Source organism: Terrapene carolina, unplaced genomic scaffold (genome assembly GCF_002925995.2).
Source record: "Terrapene carolina triunguis isolate 2854851 unplaced genomic scaffold, T_m_triunguis-2.0 Scaffold231, whole genome shotgun sequence".
NCBI classification, from domain to species: domain Eukaryota; kingdom Metazoa; phylum Chordata; order Testudines; family Emydidae; genus Terrapene; species Terrapene triunguis.
In genome coordinates, this window is record NW_020664582.1 from 17,655,857 (window position 1) to 17,674,607 (window position 18,751).

Below are 18,751 nucleotides of genomic sequence, written 5' to 3' on the forward strand. Positions count from 1 at the left end.
CCCCTGGTGTCTCAGCAGGAACCAGCCCTCCCAAGAGCAGGCTGTGGAGTGGGGGGGGCAGGAGGTTACGGCGATGGGGCAGAGGATCCAGTCTCAGGAGCCAGCCAGGCCTCCCTGCATGGCCCGGGGCAGCACGCGTCTGACTTCCCAGCAGAGTGCTGGGGTTTGGGCTGTTTCCATCCTGCTGCAAAGCCCCCAGCACCTGCTGGGGTCTGGAGCTGCGGGCTCAGCTTACCTATCCCCTCCATGAAAGCAGGGTACAGTCGGTCTGTGAGGAGGGGCTCGGGGAGCTCGCGGAAGTACAGCTTCAGGGTGCCCGCGATGGCGTTGATGTCCATGTCGCTCAGCATCACCAGGATGTCCTTGTTATCTGCCAGGGGAAACGCCCCAGACCATCAGGACGCCGGCCCGGCCCAGCCCAGCCCAGCCAGCGCAGCGAGCAGGCTCCTGAGTCCTGCCAGCTCCCCCAGTGCACTAAACTCTGGCACTCAAGGCTCTGGCCAGACACGCAGCTCTCGGGAGGTAATGCTGCCCAGTGGCTAGTGCATACCCCTCTCTCCAGCTGCGAATCAGTACTCACCTCGCTGACTGAGCAGTGAGGGGCTCTGCACACAAATGCAAAGAATGATCCTTCTCCCATTTCCTGCCCTAACCTGCTGCACAGTGCTCCTGTGCGCTGCCAAAGAGCTGCTGTGCTCCAGCCCAGAGGCAGCTGCAGGGCGGCAGAGGAGGAAGGGATTCCCGAGAAACAGCAGAGAGTGTTATTGCCGTGTTTGGTTCTGCGCCACACCGCCTCCTAGTGGTGGAGAGCGAAGGGGCTGGAACAGGGTTGTGATCTTTAATTCTGCTGCATTGAGCGTGAGCCATGGTGGTGCTGGGCCAGGGAGAGAAACGGCGGTACTGGCAGTGGCATAGCCAGCTCTGCTTTGCAGCCTGTTCTCAGACAAAGCTGAACGGGGAAGAGCTTGCCAACCTCTTGGGAGGTTCTCCTGGCTCTGTGCTTCCTTGAGAGCAGCCCAGCAGGGACGCAGATTGGAAGGAGAGCCCAGGGCAGGACAAAGCCAGGTTAACGATGGCTGTATTGATGTCCTCTGCAGAGGCACGGAGGAGAGCAGGGCTGGGGCTGGGAGCTGCCCGGTGTCTGTGGTTAGCTCGATCAGGGACTGTTTCCCCACAGCTGCCTCGCATGGAAGGGCAATACCACCATTAGCCTTGGTCTGGCTCGAATGTTGACACCACACAGCACATGTGCTCCCAACCGCAATCTCACAATGGGTCACTAAGCCCCTTCGCGGACACGTCTGCACATTTTTTACACCTAAAATCATGTTAACCAAGTCCCTGGTTTTCAGGCCGTTAGGATTCAAGGGAACGTGGAGCAGAGGGGAGCTGGCAAGGACTGGCTCTGCAGGGCTCAGCCGATGCGCTCCCCTTCCCAGAAGGGTTCTGGGCTCAGACCTCGCTAGCCATTTACCCCAGGGATCTCCGGCATCCAAGCAGAGGGACCGCTGGGCCTGCTGACTCCAAGCAATGGTGCAGGAGGACCCAGCTGTTCTTTCCACAACCAACCTGTGCCCCACCTCGCCCAGCTCAGCAAGATGTGCGTGTGCAGGATTTCAGCCGTCCCCGAGGGCAGCACTGTGAGCAGTGGCGGGGGGAGCCATTTCCCTGTCACTTACTTGCATCGAAGGCTGCCTTCAGCGCCTGGATGTCCGTGGCGACCCCCGAGATCCGGTAGATGCCGACCTCCTCGATGCCTCTCTTCTCCACCTCCTCGACGCACTGCCGCACAATGTACGGCACCTTGGAGCGCTCCCGCCTGGGGGTGGGACCAGAGCAGTGGGAGTGAGACATCCAGGCCCTGTGCCTGCTGCACCCTGCACTTCAAACAGCCACGGTGCCAAGCACACGGGGCAGGCGGTGGAAGCGGCACCCTCTGCTCTGGCAGGGGAAATCGCAAATCAGAGTGAAGGGGCAGGGGAGGGGCAAGAGCCCAGCCCCCCAGTCCCAGGCTGAGCCGTGGAGCAGAGACTCAGCCTCAGTTGAGGACGGGGACACACCTGCTCTGCTCCGGGGGAAGGGACGGGGACAGCCCGCGGTCCGAGCCGAGAGCAGCGCTGGGGTGCGGGCCGTGCACAGGGCTTCCTCGCACACGCAGCGGCAGGGAGGGACATGGACCCACTTGGCAGCACGTTGCTGACTCTGGCTTGAAGCCCATCGCTCAGGTTGGATGTGTTGTGGAGGCGGCACACGCAGGGAGGGCCCCAGCCCGGGCGACCCAGCGGCCTGCTCGTTTTGGGCCGAGGGGAAGGGAAGCGCCTCCGAGCTCGGGGCTGCACACGGGTCGCCCCCTGGCGCCAGGGACTTACTTTGTCACAACGCTGATTTTCACCCCGAAGACGCCGGTCTGCTTTTTGGACGGGGTCCTCTTCAGGCTCATGTCCCGGCTCGTGAACTTCATGGAGAACTCCACCTTGATCTGAGGGAGGCACAGAGGGCTGTCACCACAGCGTGTGGCACAGCCACAGGCAGGGACCTGGCCCAGAGGAGGGCAGGGAGCTGACTGACCCTGGGCAAGTGGGCAGCGATGCACCCTGGCCAGGTGTCTCCAGAGTGAGCTGGGAAGCCCGGCTCTCCTAGCCAGCGGGGGATGAAAGGGGGGAAGCCAGCGTGAGCCCGAGTGCAGGCGCATGGGCAGTACCCGACCCTCACCCCGAGAGAGGCCGCCCCTCGGATTACCTACCCCATTCATCTCAATCACGTCCATGTGCCAGTTCTTGGTCGGCACAGCCTGCGGGTCCAGCTGCGAGGAAAGAGAGAGTGTGAAATTCCCAAGTGCTCCCCTGGCCTGCACGTTAGACACAGCCCCACTGAATCCCGGGGAGGGGCGCTGGCCGTTGCGGGAGTGGAAATGTGCAGAACATTGCATCACTGGACTCTTCCTGCCCTATCATAGAAGATTAGAGTTGGAAGAGACCTCAGGAGGTATCTAGTCCAACCCCCTGCTCAAAGCAGGACCAACCCCAACTAAATCATCCCAGCCAGGGCTTTGTCAAGCCGGGCCTTAAAAACCTCTAAGGAAGGAGATTCCACCACCTCCCTAGGGAACCCATTCCAGTGCTTCACCACCCTCCTAGTGAAATAGTTTTTCCTAATATCCAACCTAGTCCTCCCCCACTGCAACTTGAGACCATTGCTCCTTGTTCTGTCATCTGCCACCACTGAGAAGAGCCAAGGTCCATCCCCTTTGGAACCCCCCGTCAGGTAGTTGAAGGCTGCTATCAAATCCCTGTCTTGACAAAGCTGGAGTTACGGCAAGGAAAGCTGCTGCCCAGCACTAGCTGGTGCCCACCCCGCGAGGTGAGCAAGTGCTACCCTTGCGTTACAGACGCAGAGACGGTGACCCAGAGGGGCCGCCGAGGGAGCCTGTGTTGAAGCTGGGATCAGCCCCCAGCATCCCTGGCTCCCCGGTCCACGCCCAGACTGCTCGCTGCCCCGGGGCTGGCTTTTGCCGCAGTGCAGCCAGCGGCACTTTGCAGCGAGCCCTTCTCTCCAGCCTCGGGGAGCAGCGAAAAGCCGCACCAGAGGCCACTCCGTTACTGCAGAGCCAGGCAGCCGAGTTTCCATCAATCAGGGCTATTTCTGGAGCAGTTTCATCAAACAGAGCGAGGGCACCTCCCAGGTCGCCGGGACTATTTATAACCCTGGGAACCATGGGCTCTGCTAGTTCCGGCCGTCCATGTAGGCTGGCTGGGCACGTGCTGGCCAGAGCTGTGCTGAGTTCCAAGCCCTCGCACCAGCGCTAGCTGCTCAGGTACTGCACCCAGGGCAGGGCCAGTGCTGGCGTGCCGAGCCTCCGGAGCCTGGGCGGTCCCATGGCTGAGGGGCTGCAGCCACTGCCCAGGCGAAGGGGGAAGCAGCAGTCCCATGGCAAGCGTGAGCACTGCGGTTTGGTTGCGCTAGCTTGCAGCACGGCGCACTGCTGCCTGCTAAGGGAAAGCCCGGGGCACAGAGCACCGGCAGGGAGAAGGGGGCCGTAGAAGCCCAGCCAGGGCTGGACAAGCAGCCCAGATGCCTCCTGTTTTCCAGCTACTCTCCTCATGCGGGTCCCGCAGCATCCAGCCAGGAGGGGGCAGCAGGTGGCTCCAAACCGCAGCAGGGAGGCGGCCAGGAGCTTAATGACAGATGGGACGGGGTGCAAATGTGGGGCAGGGTCCCAGGCCCTCCCCTGGACCAGATACTGTACCCCAGATTGAGTGTCTGCTGTGCTTTCCGCGGGAGGGGAGGAGAGGAGAGGGGAGGGGAGGAAGTCCTGGTCTCTCCAGGGGAGAAAAGATGGGAGAGCTGCAGGAGACCCTGGGCCCAGCACCATGGAGCCCCAGGCTGCCCGCTCCTCATGCTGCCTCCTCCAGCTCTTCCATGTGCGGGCCCGCTCCGGGACGGGGGGGGCAGGGGCTCAGCGAGGACATGCCAGGTAGCCTGGGCCCCCGGCTGGGATGATGAGCTCCAGATGTGGGCAAGCGCGCACGGCTGGTGGAACAGGCACCAGGGCCAAGGTGGCCGCAGAATGAGGGGTCACGCCCTGCCTACATTTTGGGGGAGCGGTGCCAGGGAAAGGGGAGGGATCTCCCAGGAGCTCTCCTGCCCCAGCACACACCAAGGGAGCATGGGCATCAGGTCAGGCATAGCAGCGTGCCTGGCCTATGGCTGAACCTGACTGCAGAGGGAGCCAAGGGCTGGTTAGTCCTCTCCTGACCTGCTCCGGGTCACCTCCGCTCCCAGCCCCAGGGCAGGAGCGGGCCCCTGCAGCAATCCAGCCAGCCTGGCAGGCTCCGTGACCACAGCACACCGATTGACTGGCGCCTAGCCATCAGAGCCATAATGCATCTGGTGAGCAGCCCCTGTGGGTGGGAGAGGCAGGGGCTTGGACCCTCCCCAGGGAAAGGGACGGGAGGGCTGGCCCGGATCTGGAGCTGCGAGGTGCATGAGCCTTTCCGAATATCCCGGAGCAGGGCTGTGCAGCACAGCCCACAGCTGCTGGGCCGGTCACGTGGTGCCTGGCTGAGCTAGAGCCCAGCTGTGCAGAGCTGCCTTCGCTCCTCAAGGACACGCCGCTTTCCTCTGGCATCTCCTGTCTCAGCAGAGGCTCCGGCGAGAACATGCTGTTCCAGTGAGGCTGGGAGAAGCAGCAGCCGCCACAGGCTTGCCAGCCCCCACCTCCCCTCCGCCCCGGAGCAGCCCCAGATGTCTCACAGGCCAAGCCAGGGTCCCTCCTGCTATGGCCACGCAGCAGGTGAACGGAGAGCGCCATGGCAACACTCTGAGAGGCACTCGGGTTGGCACCCCCCACCCACAGTACATAGGAACAGACAGGCTGAGAAAGCCGTGCCCCTGGGTCTGGGCTCTCCCCTTGGCCAGAGCAGTGGGGGCTGGGCCCAGCCAACCCATCCCTGCTGGGGCTGGCGCAGCAGGGGCCCGGGATGAGCCGGGCCTGCCCATGGGAAGGGGACCCAGTCCCCAGGGGTCAGGGAAACAATGTTTCAGAGTGTGCCCCCAGCACCCTCTCCCAAACGGCAGGGCCCAGCCCTGTGCTCGAAAGGCCGGCCTCCCTCCAGCGCTGGAGAGACACGGGCACCTTCTGCAGGAGGTGGAGGGATCCCCTGGGGCTCGCCCAAGGAGCTGCAGGACAGCAGGGGGCGCTCTTCCCAACCAGGGTCACACCCGGGCCAGCTCCAGCCATGTATTCAGAGCAAAGTGTTGGGTCATTCATGGGGTTCCCAGCCACCCAGCGACACCAGAACCTGCCACTCCGGCCAGCCAAGTAGGCCCAGCGCTGGAGTCCGTCCCTGTCACCTGCCTGGAGTCGGAGAGATGGGTCTGCCTCATGCGGCTGCCCCACAGTAACCCCCAAACACACGCAGACCTGCACACCGCTGCGTTGAGCTCTGGCCAGCCGGCAGGCAGCTAGCTACCTTCAGCTACTGCCCAGGGCCCCGGTGCATTGCAGGGCAGAGCAGTGGCACAGTCTAGGCCCTGGGGCTGGACGGGGGGGGGGGGGGGAAAACCCGACAACCAGGGGCAGCTCCCTCCTGCTTTGCTCCTCGCAGAGGAACGGGAGGGGGTGAAGGTGCCTGTCGCGAGCGCTGGCGGAGTGGAGCAGAGCAGAGCAGAGCAGAGCAGAGCAGGGTCATGCTAGTCGCTACGGTTAGCCCACTGCTCGCCAGGCTGGGCAGGGGACGGGGGCTGCAGCCCCTCACTGCATGCAGAGCCCTGGCTGGCTAGTCCTGCTAGAGGAGGAAGGATGAGCAGAGACCCAGACACCAGCTCTGCCCCCCCCCCCCCCCCCCCGGCCCCCCCCCCTGAGGGCCCCCTCGGCGGGCGGGGGGGCCACCTACCTGCGTCCCCCCGCCGGCTGGGGGTGGGGGGGGGGGGGCGAAGGCTCAGACAGTTGGCCTGCCATGGCCAGGCCCATGGTTGGCAGCGCTCAGCCGGGCCGAGCTGGGGCCCAGTGGTTTCTCTCCCCTGCTGTCCCTGGGCCATGTGGAATAGCTGTGGTTTCCAGCCCTCGGCACAGGAATGTCTCCTGACGTACATTCCCTGCAAAGCAGCACAGTGCTCCAGCCAGAGCCACGTGGGCCCCGCCCGAGAGCTTCCAGCGAGCAGGCTGAGACCCCGCGGGGCAGACATGGGAGGGGGCCCCCTGGTCACGAATCCCACAGCCAGGGCCCCTCCGGAGCTGCAGAGCTCCTGCTGCTCCCCCACAATGCAGAGCGGCCACACGACAACACCCAGCCCCGTTCTCTCCACATACCCTTCAGCGAATCCAAGCAAGGACCCTGGCTCCGCCCGCGCTCCCAGGCCAAACCCAGCCACTCCAACGCAGCACAACCCGCCCCACCGCGAGCCCAACGCCGCCAGCCTGCCCCTTGCACTGCTAGTGCACATGCGCTGGTCCAGAGGGTGCAGCCCACGGGGTTACGTTCTCCCGCCGTCACCGCTCCCTTTCTGGGCCTCGTGTCCTAACCACGCACGGCCAGGAGTACATGGGCCCAGGACGGGGGCAGCAGGGTGGGATGGGCAGAAACTTGCACACTGCCGATGCTCTTCCTGGCACTGCCAGGCCCCCCAGAGCCCCCAGCAGGCTAAAGCAGTGCTCCAGAGGGGCCGGCGCATTGGGCGTGGGCTGGAAGGAGGGCAAAGTACCAGTGGCTGAGCTGCTCCATGTCACTGCCCGCCATATGCCCCCACCCCTGGCCAGGACACAGTGCGCTGTTTTAGGAGACTGCGACAGACACGTGCCAGGGCTGGAGAAAGCCCCAAGCCCTGCCTCTGTCCCTGTGCCCGGCGAGCTGTGCCCAGCAGGGAGGAGCAGGGACTAGCTGCCTCCTCACCAGGTGTGGGCTCTGGGCAGATTGGTGGTGGAGGATCCTCTACCTCGTCCACTGCCCCAGAGATCCAGGATGGAGCTGCAGGGGGACCCTCGGCTGAGGAGTCAGTGCTGCCAGCGGGGCCCCAGCTGCCCCCCACTCTCGCTGCTCTGGCAGGGTGGTGACCAAGCTTCCCCAGCCCCCTCTGCTCTGTAACATGAGCCGACTGCACTGAACTTCACTGGAAACAACCACAAACTCCCCCACCACTTCCCCCCAGGACCTTTGAAGTCCACATATGGAAGGGGTTTAGCAGGCTCTGAATAAGGCCTTTATTAAAGCCAGGTTAGCCTCCCGGTTCAGAGCATGACCCTGCCCTCCAGAGAGCACCGCGCATTCCTGCCTCCTCCCCGCCTGCCCCAGCCGGTCCCCTCTCCATGGCCTGGCTGCAGGGGGCGCCCCCAGGGACCGGCCGGAAGGAAAGGGGGGACAGAGCACGGGGCTGGCCGCCGGGGAAGTGCTACCACCAGTGCTACGGATGAGGGCCTGGGGCACGCAGCAGCACTCGCCCTCCACCGGCACCAATGGAGGCAGCCAGGATGAGTGGGGTCTGAAACCCCCATGGTCCAGCAGGGATTCCCCCCTCCTCCTCCATGGCCACGGACCTGCACAAACAAGCAGCGGGTAGCTCACCTGGAAGAGAACTGGCTGCCCCAAACCCCCAGCTCGCCAGCAGCCCAGCCAAGGGACGCACCCTGCCCCTCACACCAAAGTCTCTCTGGGCCCCCTCACCTCCCAGGCTTGGGAGCGCCCACCGCTCCCCTCCTAGCGCTGCTCCCCTGGCGGTGGGGACCCTCCAGACACAGCGAGCCCCGGGCCTCTCCGAGAGCAGAGCGGTGCATGGTTCAGCCCCTCCACACCCACAGCCAGAGCCCTGCTGAGCCAGGGGAGGAACGGGCCAGGGCCGCCCAGGGCCCGCCGAGCCGCTGTTCACCCAGGTCAGGTTGTGACGGTCCCTTTGCACCCAGAGCGCTGCTTGGACACGGCCCTAGAGCGAGCCGGCAGGGGGAAGGCAGGCCAAGGCCGTGCTCGCAGCCGTTCGCCAGGGCACTCCAGGATGCCCATCCGGCACCGCTCGGGAGGACAGGGACCAGCGGCTCCTCCTCCCCCAGGCCCTCGGAGCAGAGCTGCTATTCCACGTAATGCCTTACCCAGACCCCACGCCTGGTGTGATGGCGGATCCATAACTAAATATTTGTGTGGCCTGAAAATACAACAAAACGTTTGACAATCCACTTCCTCCTCAGCCTGGGGGCCAGCCTGCAGCTGGGCCACTCTGCCGGGGGCCCCTCAGGGCTGTGACCAGGGCCCGGGGGTCGGGGGGACTGCGGGGGAAACAGGTTCACGGACACCGAGAACACCATTGGGCTCCCCTGTTCTGCCAGCTCAGCTGGAGCACTCAGGCAGTTTGAGCGTTTCCCCAACATGGTCCCTCCTGGAGGGTAGACGGGGCCGGGACCCAGCAGCTGCTGCGCTGGGCCCAGTCACATGCTGCGGGACAAACAGACCCCGAGCCCAGGGCTCTGCAGCCTCCCCCATTCACTCTGAGCCAGCAGCTCGCGTCTCTTCTCCCAACGCCCGGCGCTGCCCATGCGCCAGCGGAGGGGAAGCACCGACTGGGGAGCGGAGGTCCCAGGGGAGCCATTCGCTGCAGCTCACTGATCCAAGGCTGCTCAGTGGGGCTCTCCCCAGACAGCTCTCAGCAGGGCAGGGCTGCCATTAGCATTGGCTGCCCAGGGGAGAAACAGGGCCCAGCCCCAGGGGGCGATACGAGGGACGACGCCCAGCGGCTGCCCACGCCAGGCCAGTGTTGTGCAGACCTCGGAGACTCCAGGGCTGTCGACCCAGCCAAGCTGCCAGATGCTTTCTCTGCTACGGCTCAGGCTGCTGGGACCCAGGCCTAGGCCTGGCTGTCCTCAACACCCCGGCTCTCTGGGCAGGGACCATCCTGTTCTGTTTGGAGAGCGCCCAGCCCAATGGGCTCCCGGCCACCAGCGGGGGGGGCTAGGTCCTATGGTAACAAATCACCACCACCACCGGGCAAGTCCCAGAAAAAGTGGCGCCTGACAGCCCCTGGCCGCCCGGGAGAAGCCGGGCCCAGAGACCAGGTGGGGGATGAAACATCCGACCAGAAGTCGGCCCAATAAAAGCTGTTCCCTCCCCCCCCTCGTCTCTAGCATCCTGGGACCGACACGGTACAGCTCCGCCGCAGCCGACTTAGGGCCCGGAGTCATTTGCAGGATCTCTGAGCAAGCAGCAGGAGATTCCGGACATTTTGCACATCCAAGACAAACGGGCGAGAGTCGGTTTCTCCTTCACTGTCCTGCCAGGGTCAGAGGGCAGCAGTGACCCTGGCCCAGCCACATACTGGGACGCTGGGTGCGGGGAAGGCCATCAGCACAGAACTCGGCCCGCCAGCCGCGGCGGGGAGGAGAGCTGGATTTGCCATCCTGTAAAGATTCCGAGTTTAAAGCCGGGAGCAGAAATGCTCGGACACAATCACCGCTTTGAAGTTCACCTCAGAACAACCGACAGCTTCTCCCCGTCCCTCGGCGCTCATGTCTCTGGCCAGCAGACCCTAGGGCAGGTCTTCCAAGCTAGCCACTCAAAGCACTTGTCTCCCCGAGCAGTCCAGGGCCGGGCAGCTTCCCTGACAAAGCTCCTCACTTCTGCGGCTTAATCCTCTTCCAGGGAGGGGACAGGCCACGGACACCGGCTACCCAGAAATTAGGTTAATGCCCCCATCCAGCGGGATCCGAGCAGCTGCGTCACAGCTGGGGAGCCAGCGAATGCGTGCTGAGCGGATGAAAGCGCTGTTACTAAGCAGAACTCGGCCCCTGCAAGCCAGACGTTTTGCCATGGTTCATGCCAGCAGCCCAATCCCCCCGCGTGTAACAGGCGCCGCCAGCTGTGTGCCTAGGAGTGAGACTGAAGTGACCCCGAGGCAGCTCCCAGCGTGGAGCAGACACCGGCACCACCAGACTGAGACACCCGAACCCGAACGGCCCCTCCAGGGATGTCAACACAAACGCTGCCCTCCACGGAGCGGGCAGTGGAGCTGGCATCACTTAAGCTACGCCCCATCCCCCGCACGGTGCCCCGGGATGGACTGCACAGCTCTCTGCTGCCCACCGCGACTGTCAGCGTCACTAGCACCAACGCTCGCCCTCCGTGTCCCCTCCCGTGCCAGGCAGTCAGGGGAGCACCAGCAGGGAAGCCGTCCCTACCAAAATGCCCACAGCACCTCGTAAAGCATCTGCAGCCCTCGAGAGAACAGGTTATTAGCCCTGGCTCTGCAGAGGGAGCCTGAACCTCATGGTGCCACAACTACCCAAAGGGGCCCCTCACTCTGGGGGCCAGCCCCCACGTTTGGGCACCACGGGAATCGTGAGCAGGCAGCCACCCTGGCATCGCCAGCTCTTCTGGACAATTGGGGCTGAAGTGACTCGTCCCGGTTGCAGAGGGAGCCTGCAGCAAGCCTCGGAATAGAACCAGGAGCGCTGACCAGCGACAGTCTCCAGGGAGCGGCACACGCTGCCCGCCGCACCCAGCCCCCTCACGGTCAGCACTGGATACAGCAGGGCGGTGGGTAAAAGCGGTGCCTGGCCTTTTGGACCCCACGATGATCCGCTCACACCCTGAGCCACAAGATCCACGTACCTTCCCGTAGGCAGCAAAACTAAGATCACTCCAGCCCCCCAGCTAGCCTCCTGCAGCAAGGAGTGCCACAGGTGGGGGGCAGCGTCCTCTCCCCCCCACTCTGCCCCATCAGATTAGTTGCATGAGACCCACTGCAAAGCCATGGCTCCCGGCGCACTGATGTTCAGAACCAGCCCAACCCAGCCCCACACCCTGCAGCGGCCTCTGCAGGGTGGGCAGCAGCAGTCGTAAGGTGCAGTCCCTGCATGGAGCCAGCTGCGGAGCCCGCGAATTCCCTGGGCAGGAGGAACAGCCCCTCTCAGCACCCAGCGCGTCTACTCAAGGCAGCAGAAGACAGACCATCGCCCTCTCGGCTGGGGAGCGGATGCCCTGCAGAGGGACTGAACCGGCTCACTGAGCCCCACGGACACGCAGGGCACTGGGTAAGTCGGAGCCCTGAGTCCCAGGGGGCCCCGTGCTCGGCAGGGCTAGAGCTGCTGGCACCCGTGGGCGAGGGCAAACCCCAGGCATGCCCAGCCCCCCGCCGCACAAGGAAGGGTGAAGAGAAGACAGCACCTTCTGCCGGAGCAGCTTGCTGCGCACGCGGCCCCACAGCCTGGCTCCCGTGTTGGAGGGGCGCTTGCCCCCGGGCTCCTCCAGCCTCTCCAGGCAGCAGTGCTCCAAGTGCTCGCACACCGAGCTCAGCTTGCAGTCCGGCTGCACTAAGACCTCCGTCATCTTGGGCTCCCCTGCAGCGCGGGACAGAAATCCTCCCCTGCCAGCCAGGTCAGCGGTGCCCAGGAGAGCCCATCCCGTGCCGAGCCCAGCGCAGCGCAGTGGCAGCACAATAGGCAGGCGCAGCTCCGGCTCAGCTGGGAGGCTAGGGAGCCAGCCAGCAGCCCTCCCCCTCCGAGGAAGTGACTCAAAGGCAGGCTCCCCCCACTCCCTTTAACTCCTTCGCCGCCGCTCCTGCCAGGAGCCTGGCACAGCCGCTGCGAGAAGCGGGACAGCTGCTGGCACAGCCCAGCTACCCCGTTAACTCCTTCCCCGCGGCCCCTCAGGAACCAGCGACTGGCCCAGCACAGTGGCCTTGGTTCCTCCCGCCCTCCCTCGGCCGGAGCCACGCACCCTCGGCCCAGCCTCAGCCCCGGGGCAAGGGAAGGACATGGGCGTTTACAGAGGGGATCTGCCCTGGGTCACACCCAGCAAGGGACTGAACCACTAGACATGCTGCCCGTTGTGTAACCACGCATCTCTGGCATAACGCACGGGGCTTTCACTGCACCTCGCCCCTGGCCTGGACACACACTGGCTAGCACACCCGAGACAGGCACGCTTAACCCTTTAAATCCTGTGCACCAAGGCCATGCTGTAATTCAGGGGCAGGGCTTTGGTGCTCCTGCGAATGACCCCCATGCACAGAGCGGTACTTCTGGGAGCAGCGCTGCCCTCCAGCCCCAGAGAGGGGGCGCTCTGGTCTCCTTGCACCGTCCAGGAGCTGCCCTTCCCCGGCCTGGCTTTGCTTAGAACGTTCTCCGCCAGAGAAGCAGCTGCCAGGATGCGAGGGGCTCCTCTGCCCTCGGCACCCAGGTCTGCCCAGCTGCAGCACACAGACGCAGCGGCAGTGGCAGGCCGTGGACAGGCCACGAGAGCTCCCTGAACCTCCCCCAACTGGGAAGGGGCAGAGACGCGGACCCTTGCTCTGGATTTCCCACGCTGTCAGCTGGCAGAGCCGAGAGGTCACATCCCAGATCGGGGGGGGGCCCCGCGGGGACGGGCAGCAAATACCAGCACTTGTCACGTCACACACAGGAAACAGAGTCATTAACAAAGCTGTCACAAGCCAGAGCAACCACCCCTCCAGCAGGCACTGCCCCCAGCCTCAGCGCACGCTGCCAGGAACACGGGCAGCAGCCAGAAATAGCCCCCAAGCAAGAACATCCATCCTAGTGTGGTAGTGCCAAAGGGGATGGGGGCGCCACCGGCCATAGCAAGATGGTCCCTGCCCCAGAGAGCCGAGAAGCCAGTTCACCGCCCGGGGGTGCCCGCTCAGCACACAGCAGTCTGCCCCTTCCACAGGGCTAGTGCGACGCCAGGCAGGTTAGCCCCAGAGTGTGGGGGGCAGGTCCAAAACCCAGCAATTCCTTCCAGCCCTGTCCCACGTGGCTGGGCTGCTCCCCAAGCAGAGGAAAGGGAAGCTGCCAGGAGGTGAAGGAATGGCCCAGGCTACAGAGGGGGACGAGCGGGTTCAGCTGCTGGGGTCTCTCCTCGCCTGACTCGGGTCTTGGCGAGGTGGCTTTTAAGCCACCCCAGTGAGGGACACGATGGCCCCAGCGCAGCCACGGGGGAGGCCAAGCTCCAGCCCGGACAGCAGCTCTGCCAGCAGCATTGGAGAGACAGCCGGGTGGGGAGCGTCCCATCTCTCCTCCTCCCCCTTGGCGCTGCTGCCCCCAGCCCAGGGCCCGTGCGGCTTGGAAGCCTCGGAGCGCTTCGTCTGCTCCTCCCTAGGGCTGATCCAAGACAGCAGCTTGGCTGGAAGCTGGCCAGAGCCCAGGGTACAAGAGCCCACATGCTGGAGGCCAGCAGCTTCCGCCACGCCTCCGCGGGGACGGGGAGAAAGAGACAGACGCAGCCAGCCAAGCTGCATCTGCAGCGCAGAGACGGCCGGTTCCCCTGCCTCTCCCTCCCACCCATCCAATGCCTGGAGCCCAGGGCTGGCCTGGCAGGCTGGAGAACTTGGGGAGCCCCTCCCCACAAAGCCAGCTGGGGGGCGAGCAGCAAGTGCCCCCGGTGAGTCTCTGCAGGGATGAGCACACGTGGCCTGTGTGATGGAGCAGGGACCGCTCGGCCTGGGGCAATGGCACCCACAGATGCAGCGCCTTTGCCAGGGCCTGGGCGCACCCTGCACCCAACCAGCACCGGCCACCCCCGGTAGGTAGGGCCCCCCTTTGCTCGGGCTGGGTCGGGAAGCGGTGCAGCACATCACTCGCTGGCCGGAGCCCCCAGCTGTTCCTTCCTCCTCCGAGCACACCAGGAGCACTGGAGCCCGGGCCAGGCCGCCTCATCTCTGCCGGAGCCCACGTGCCTCCTCCCGCTAACAGCCCCCGCGCAGGGGGGCAGCGTTCCTTAGAGCAGAGCACGGGGCGGCGAGAAACTGAGCCGCCATGGCAAATGGGTCCTGAGTAACACCGCCTGCCCTGCTGCGCGCGGGGGCGAATACGCCCGCACAGCCGTGTGCCTGGCATGCCCCACGGAGCCCGAGACTCAGGAGCAAGGAGACCACCCAGCTAGCTTCCGCCTCGAAGGCAGCGCAGGAGCCTGGCACGCGGCTGGGGGCCCACGTGCAGGGCTGGGGGCCCCGAGAAACTGCTCTGCAGCCCCGACTCCGACCCTGGGCTCAGCCCAGCTGCTGGCGTGGGGTCAGTCGGGTCGGGCCGGGCCTGGAGCTGGGGCCAGCAGCTGAGGGGCCCGTCCCCAGGGTTCTGCTCCTGCAGGGGGAGTGTGGGGTACCCTGTGCCTTGTGGGGCCAGGCCAGAGCTCCCAGGGCAGGGTCCGGGTGCCCCCTGCCCACTACCCACACGCTGGGGACCGTGGCAGGGCAGGAGCAGGCAGTGTCCTGGCCCCAGGGGGACGCAAAGGGAAGCGGCTTCACGCCTGCTGCGCAAGGTGCTTGTGACCATGGCAACCCACAATCCCCTGTCAAAGGAAGCCCCCCCCACCCCCCCGCTCAGTCTGGGGGCTCCACAGCTGGGGCGGCTTCCCCCCCAGAGAAGCAGAGGGGGGAGCGACTCTGGCTCAGGCAGTTACCTCCGGCCGCTGCATCACTGGGGAAGAGAACGCCAGTGAGAGATGTGCTGTACCCCCAGCCACGCCCTACGCACGGTGCCTTGCCCATCCCAGCTGCCCAGCCGGAGACGGTCCGTCTGCACTGGGCAGTCACTTGCATGACCCATCCGCTCAGCCTCACAGCACCAGACACCTGCCCACGTCCCCACAGCTTGGCACAACCCCCCCCCCCCCCCCCCCCCCCGGCGCCAGAAAAAAGGGGGTTGTGTAGGACAGGGAGTGCAGAGCTCGGAGTTTGCCCAGCACCCACCCACAATACTCAATGCACCTGCCCCAGCTGCCAGCCTCTGCTCGATATGGGGGGGAGGGGGAAGCGACTGGCACAGAAAGGGGCTACAGGGTGGGAGTGAGGGGCATCAGCAGAGCTGGGCTAGCAGGGGCTGCGGGTTGGGCGTGAGGGGCACCGGCAGACCTGGGGGGGGGGGGGGCGCGGGAGCCCAGGGCTGGGCTAGCAGGGGCTGGGGGTCGGGACTGAGGGGTACCGGCAGAGCTGCATGTGGGCAAGAAGCTTTTTCAAACCCAAAATATTCCTAAAACCGAGCTCCCTCCCCCGCAGCCTGACCATCTCCTGGGAGGCCATTTGGGCTGGTGCGAGAACCAGCAGTGCTCTGAACCCTGTGGGGGGCTGTCCCAGTGCACCCCGAATCCCAGGCTGGCAGACACTGAACACAGAGCGAGCCGGCCAGGGATGCGGGGGAGGAGAGAACTCTGCTTGCCCGGCTTGAGCCTGCCCAGAAACAGCAGTGGGCAGGGCAATGCCCCCTCCAAGGGTCCTGTGCTCAACCCTTCTCCTCTTATGAAAGGGGCGCCCCCGGCTGGCTGGACGAGACTCCCTGAGCTGGCCGGGCCGCCAGCCCAGCACGGCCCAGCTAAGCCCCAGGCTGGTCCACGGAGGACGCTGAAGGAAGCTTTGCGGAGAGGAACTGCTCAGCACCAGCTTGTCTCCCCGCCAACAGGGTGAACATGGGGCCTGGGAGCGAACAGACTTGTAGGAAGTGTCAGAACACCCCCCTATAAATCCACGGGATGCCCACACCTTGAATCCCGCCTGCAGCTCTGGTCGCCCCAGCTCAAACAACGGTGTCATAGAACTGGCGAAAACACAGAGGAAAGCAGCAGAAACGTTCTGGGGTAGGGAACGACGTCCACACGAGGAGAGCGTAACAGGACGGGGACTGTTCAGCTTGGCAGGAGAGGTTAGGATGGATATGCTAAAACCAACCCAGAGCTGTGCACGAGGGCTAGAAAACCACAGCTGGTGTGGGGGAGAAACTGTCATTTCCCCCTTCACATACCAGGCTGCAGGTTTCACACAAACCTAAGGACGTGCCTCTCCCTAGAAAGCAGTTAACTGTGGAACTCCTTGCCAGGGGATGCTGTGAAGGCCAAGCGCACAGCTGGGTTCCAAAAAGAATGAGCCAGGTTCATGGAGGATGGTCCATCAACGGCCATTAGCCAGGCCGAGCAGGGACACAACCCCACACTCTGGGCATCCCTGGCCTCTGACTGTCAGAACCCGGGACTGGGCGACGGGCTGGATCACTCGATAGCTGCCCTGGTCATTCCCTCGGACGCACCTGACCCCGGCCGCAGCTGGAAGATGGGACACTGGGCTAGTTGGACCCTTGCTCTGACCCAGTCTGGCCATTCGAGACACGTGGGGGAGGGGTTTACCAACCTGCCCTCCCCCTGGATTTTTACGGGGCGGGGGGAGGGGGGTTGGTTTGTCTCGGCCAGAAGAAATCAATTCCTGATGGATTTTGCCTGCCGGGCCTGGCGCATCCCCAGGGACAGGAGGCCCTAATGCTATATTTGCATATCGAACGATTTCCCGGCCTGATTTATGAACCCAACTGCACAAGCAGGGGCAGCGGGAGGGGGAGGGCGCAGTCCCCAGAGCTGACATCTGCTTCCCATTGCAGACTTCCCGTCTCAGAGTTTGCTCTGCAGAGGCCAGGTCGGCTAAACTATAAACACCTGGGGAGAGGAGGCAGCGAGAACCAGGCCCCGAGGAGCTCGGCACAACCTCTGCTGGGTCACACCCAGCATGGCGCCTCCGGCCTGGCCGGGGCAGACACAAGCAGAGGAGAGGCCCGCGCGGTGTCTGGGGCCAGCCGGGAAAAGAGCGGGAAGCTAGGAGCAGGGGAGGGGAAGTTCAGGACTGGGGTGAGCAAGGTGCACTGGGAAAGACGTATGCATATCCCAGGCTGGGGTGTCACAGAGATGCCGCAGGCCAGAGAAGCTGTCTGCGGGGGGTGGCTCAAAGCCCCCAGGATGAAGGGGCAGCCCTTGACCATCTGCCACAGCTGACCGCCTGCCAGCCAGGTACACCAGAGCTGGGTCCTGCGCTCGCCCAGGCTCGGCTAGCACTGTCCCTGCTTTCCCAGGGCTCTGGCCCCGATCAGCCGGCCAGCATGGGCGCCGTCAGCGCAGCCACCTACAGCCACTCCCCACACTCCTGTCCTGCTCCCTCACTGGCACCAGCCCCCTTCCATGCTGATCTCAGGGCATGAGCCAAGGTCCCAGGGGACGCAGCAAGGACAAACTGCTCTCACAGGGCCCCGCCAATCACCTCCAGAGAGCAGCACAACGCTGCGCAACCTGGCTGGCCAGGCCACCAGGCGCTGGGAGAGACAGGCACCCTTCTGAGCCCACACGGCTCCGCTCCGGGCTCCTCCTCGGCCCTCTCCCAAGGGTCCCTCTCGCCCAGGAGTTCCCCCCACAAGCCTGGCACACAGCGAGGTTATTCGCAGCAGCCGGTGAGAGGGGGGCATACCCCGGTCCCCCTGGCATCCCCAGGCAGCAAGCCGAGCTCACCCCGCACCGGATGTGCCGAAGGCATGTGAGCACGGCCCAGCCCAGGGCCTCCTGCTACACGTGAGCTGCCTGGCACTGGGGCCGCAGGCCGGGCTCTCGGAGGAAGCCAGGATGGCAGGGCCGGCAGGCAGCGTTCCAGGCCGGGAAGCTCTGCACTCAGAGGTCAGCAAAGGCTATTGCTGGGCCTCCATTAATAGCCATGATGGGAGCCCCAGGGAGCCCGTGGGAAGTAAGCCCTCCCTCTCCAGGGTCTCCAGAGAGCCAGCCAGCCCCAGGGTCAGGTCAGGGCCTCCATCTGCCTGGCAAACCTGGGAGCTGCCCGGAGCGCCCTGCAGCACGCGGACTGCTGGGGGCGCATTGGAAGGCACTGGGCAGCCCCCCTGGGCTGAATGTGTGTCCCCCGGACCTGCCTCTCCCCTGCTCAGCAGGCTCCCAACGTCAGTCATTCCCCTCCAGCTGGCTTAGGGGGAAAAGGCTCCAACGGAGTCAGGTGAGAGCCTGGCTCAGCAGCTGCAGCGCCTAGCTCTGGGGTGGAACTATCCCCTGGGGAGAGCGGGGCCCAGACAGCCGCCTCGCACCCCCCCCCCCCAAGCCTTCCTCTGACACTCCCCGAATGCTTGGGGGGCAGGAGGGGGACGGAGACATCCCACAGGCTCAGCCCCACCAGGCTGGAGCCAAGTGACCAAACCCCACAGCAGGTTCGGTTTAACTGCAGCCAGGCTGAAGCGAAAGGCTGGCCAGGCGGATGGAGGGGGGCACAATGGGGGTGCGGATCATCCCCTCAACAACGGGGAGGGGACGGCTCTGAGGGCGGGCAGCCATCCCAACCCCATGAGCACCCTGGCCAAGCAGCTCATGGGAGCTCTCACTCTGCGGGCTCAGAGGGGCTGGGGACCCCTGGGACCAGGTACAGCTGGGAAAGGGACTGCAACCCAGCTCACAGCAGCTGCCGCACGGGGCGAGCGTCTAGGCTGGAGTCCCATGGTGGGTCGGGACTGCCCCACCCCCTCTACGCACAGAGC

The 18,751-nt window shown here is 64.8% G+C and overlaps 1 protein-coding gene across 3 annotated transcripts in view; it reads right to left on the reverse strand.

Annotated features, from left to right (window-relative positions):
- ABR (ABR activator of RhoGEF and GTPase) overlaps nt 1-18,751 on the reverse strand; it is a 51,633-nt gene that overhangs the window by 5,473 nt on the left and 27,409 nt on the right. For 2 of the 3 annotated variants that reach the window (XM_026656634.1, XM_024218502.1), the window contains exons 16-19: nt 2,744-2,803; nt 2,370-2,479; nt 1,680-1,819; nt 236-370 (exon numbers count right to left, since the gene is read on the reverse strand). In XM_026656634.1, coding sequence (XP_026512419.1) covers nt 236-370; nt 1,680-1,819; nt 2,370-2,479; nt 2,744-2,803 — 445 coding nt within the window. Of the gene's footprint in view, nt 1-235; nt 371-1,679; nt 1,820-2,369; nt 2,480-2,743; nt 2,804-11,642; nt 11,881-18,751 lie in introns of those variants that run through there. The other variant, XM_024218504.2, reaches the window with a different exon arrangement.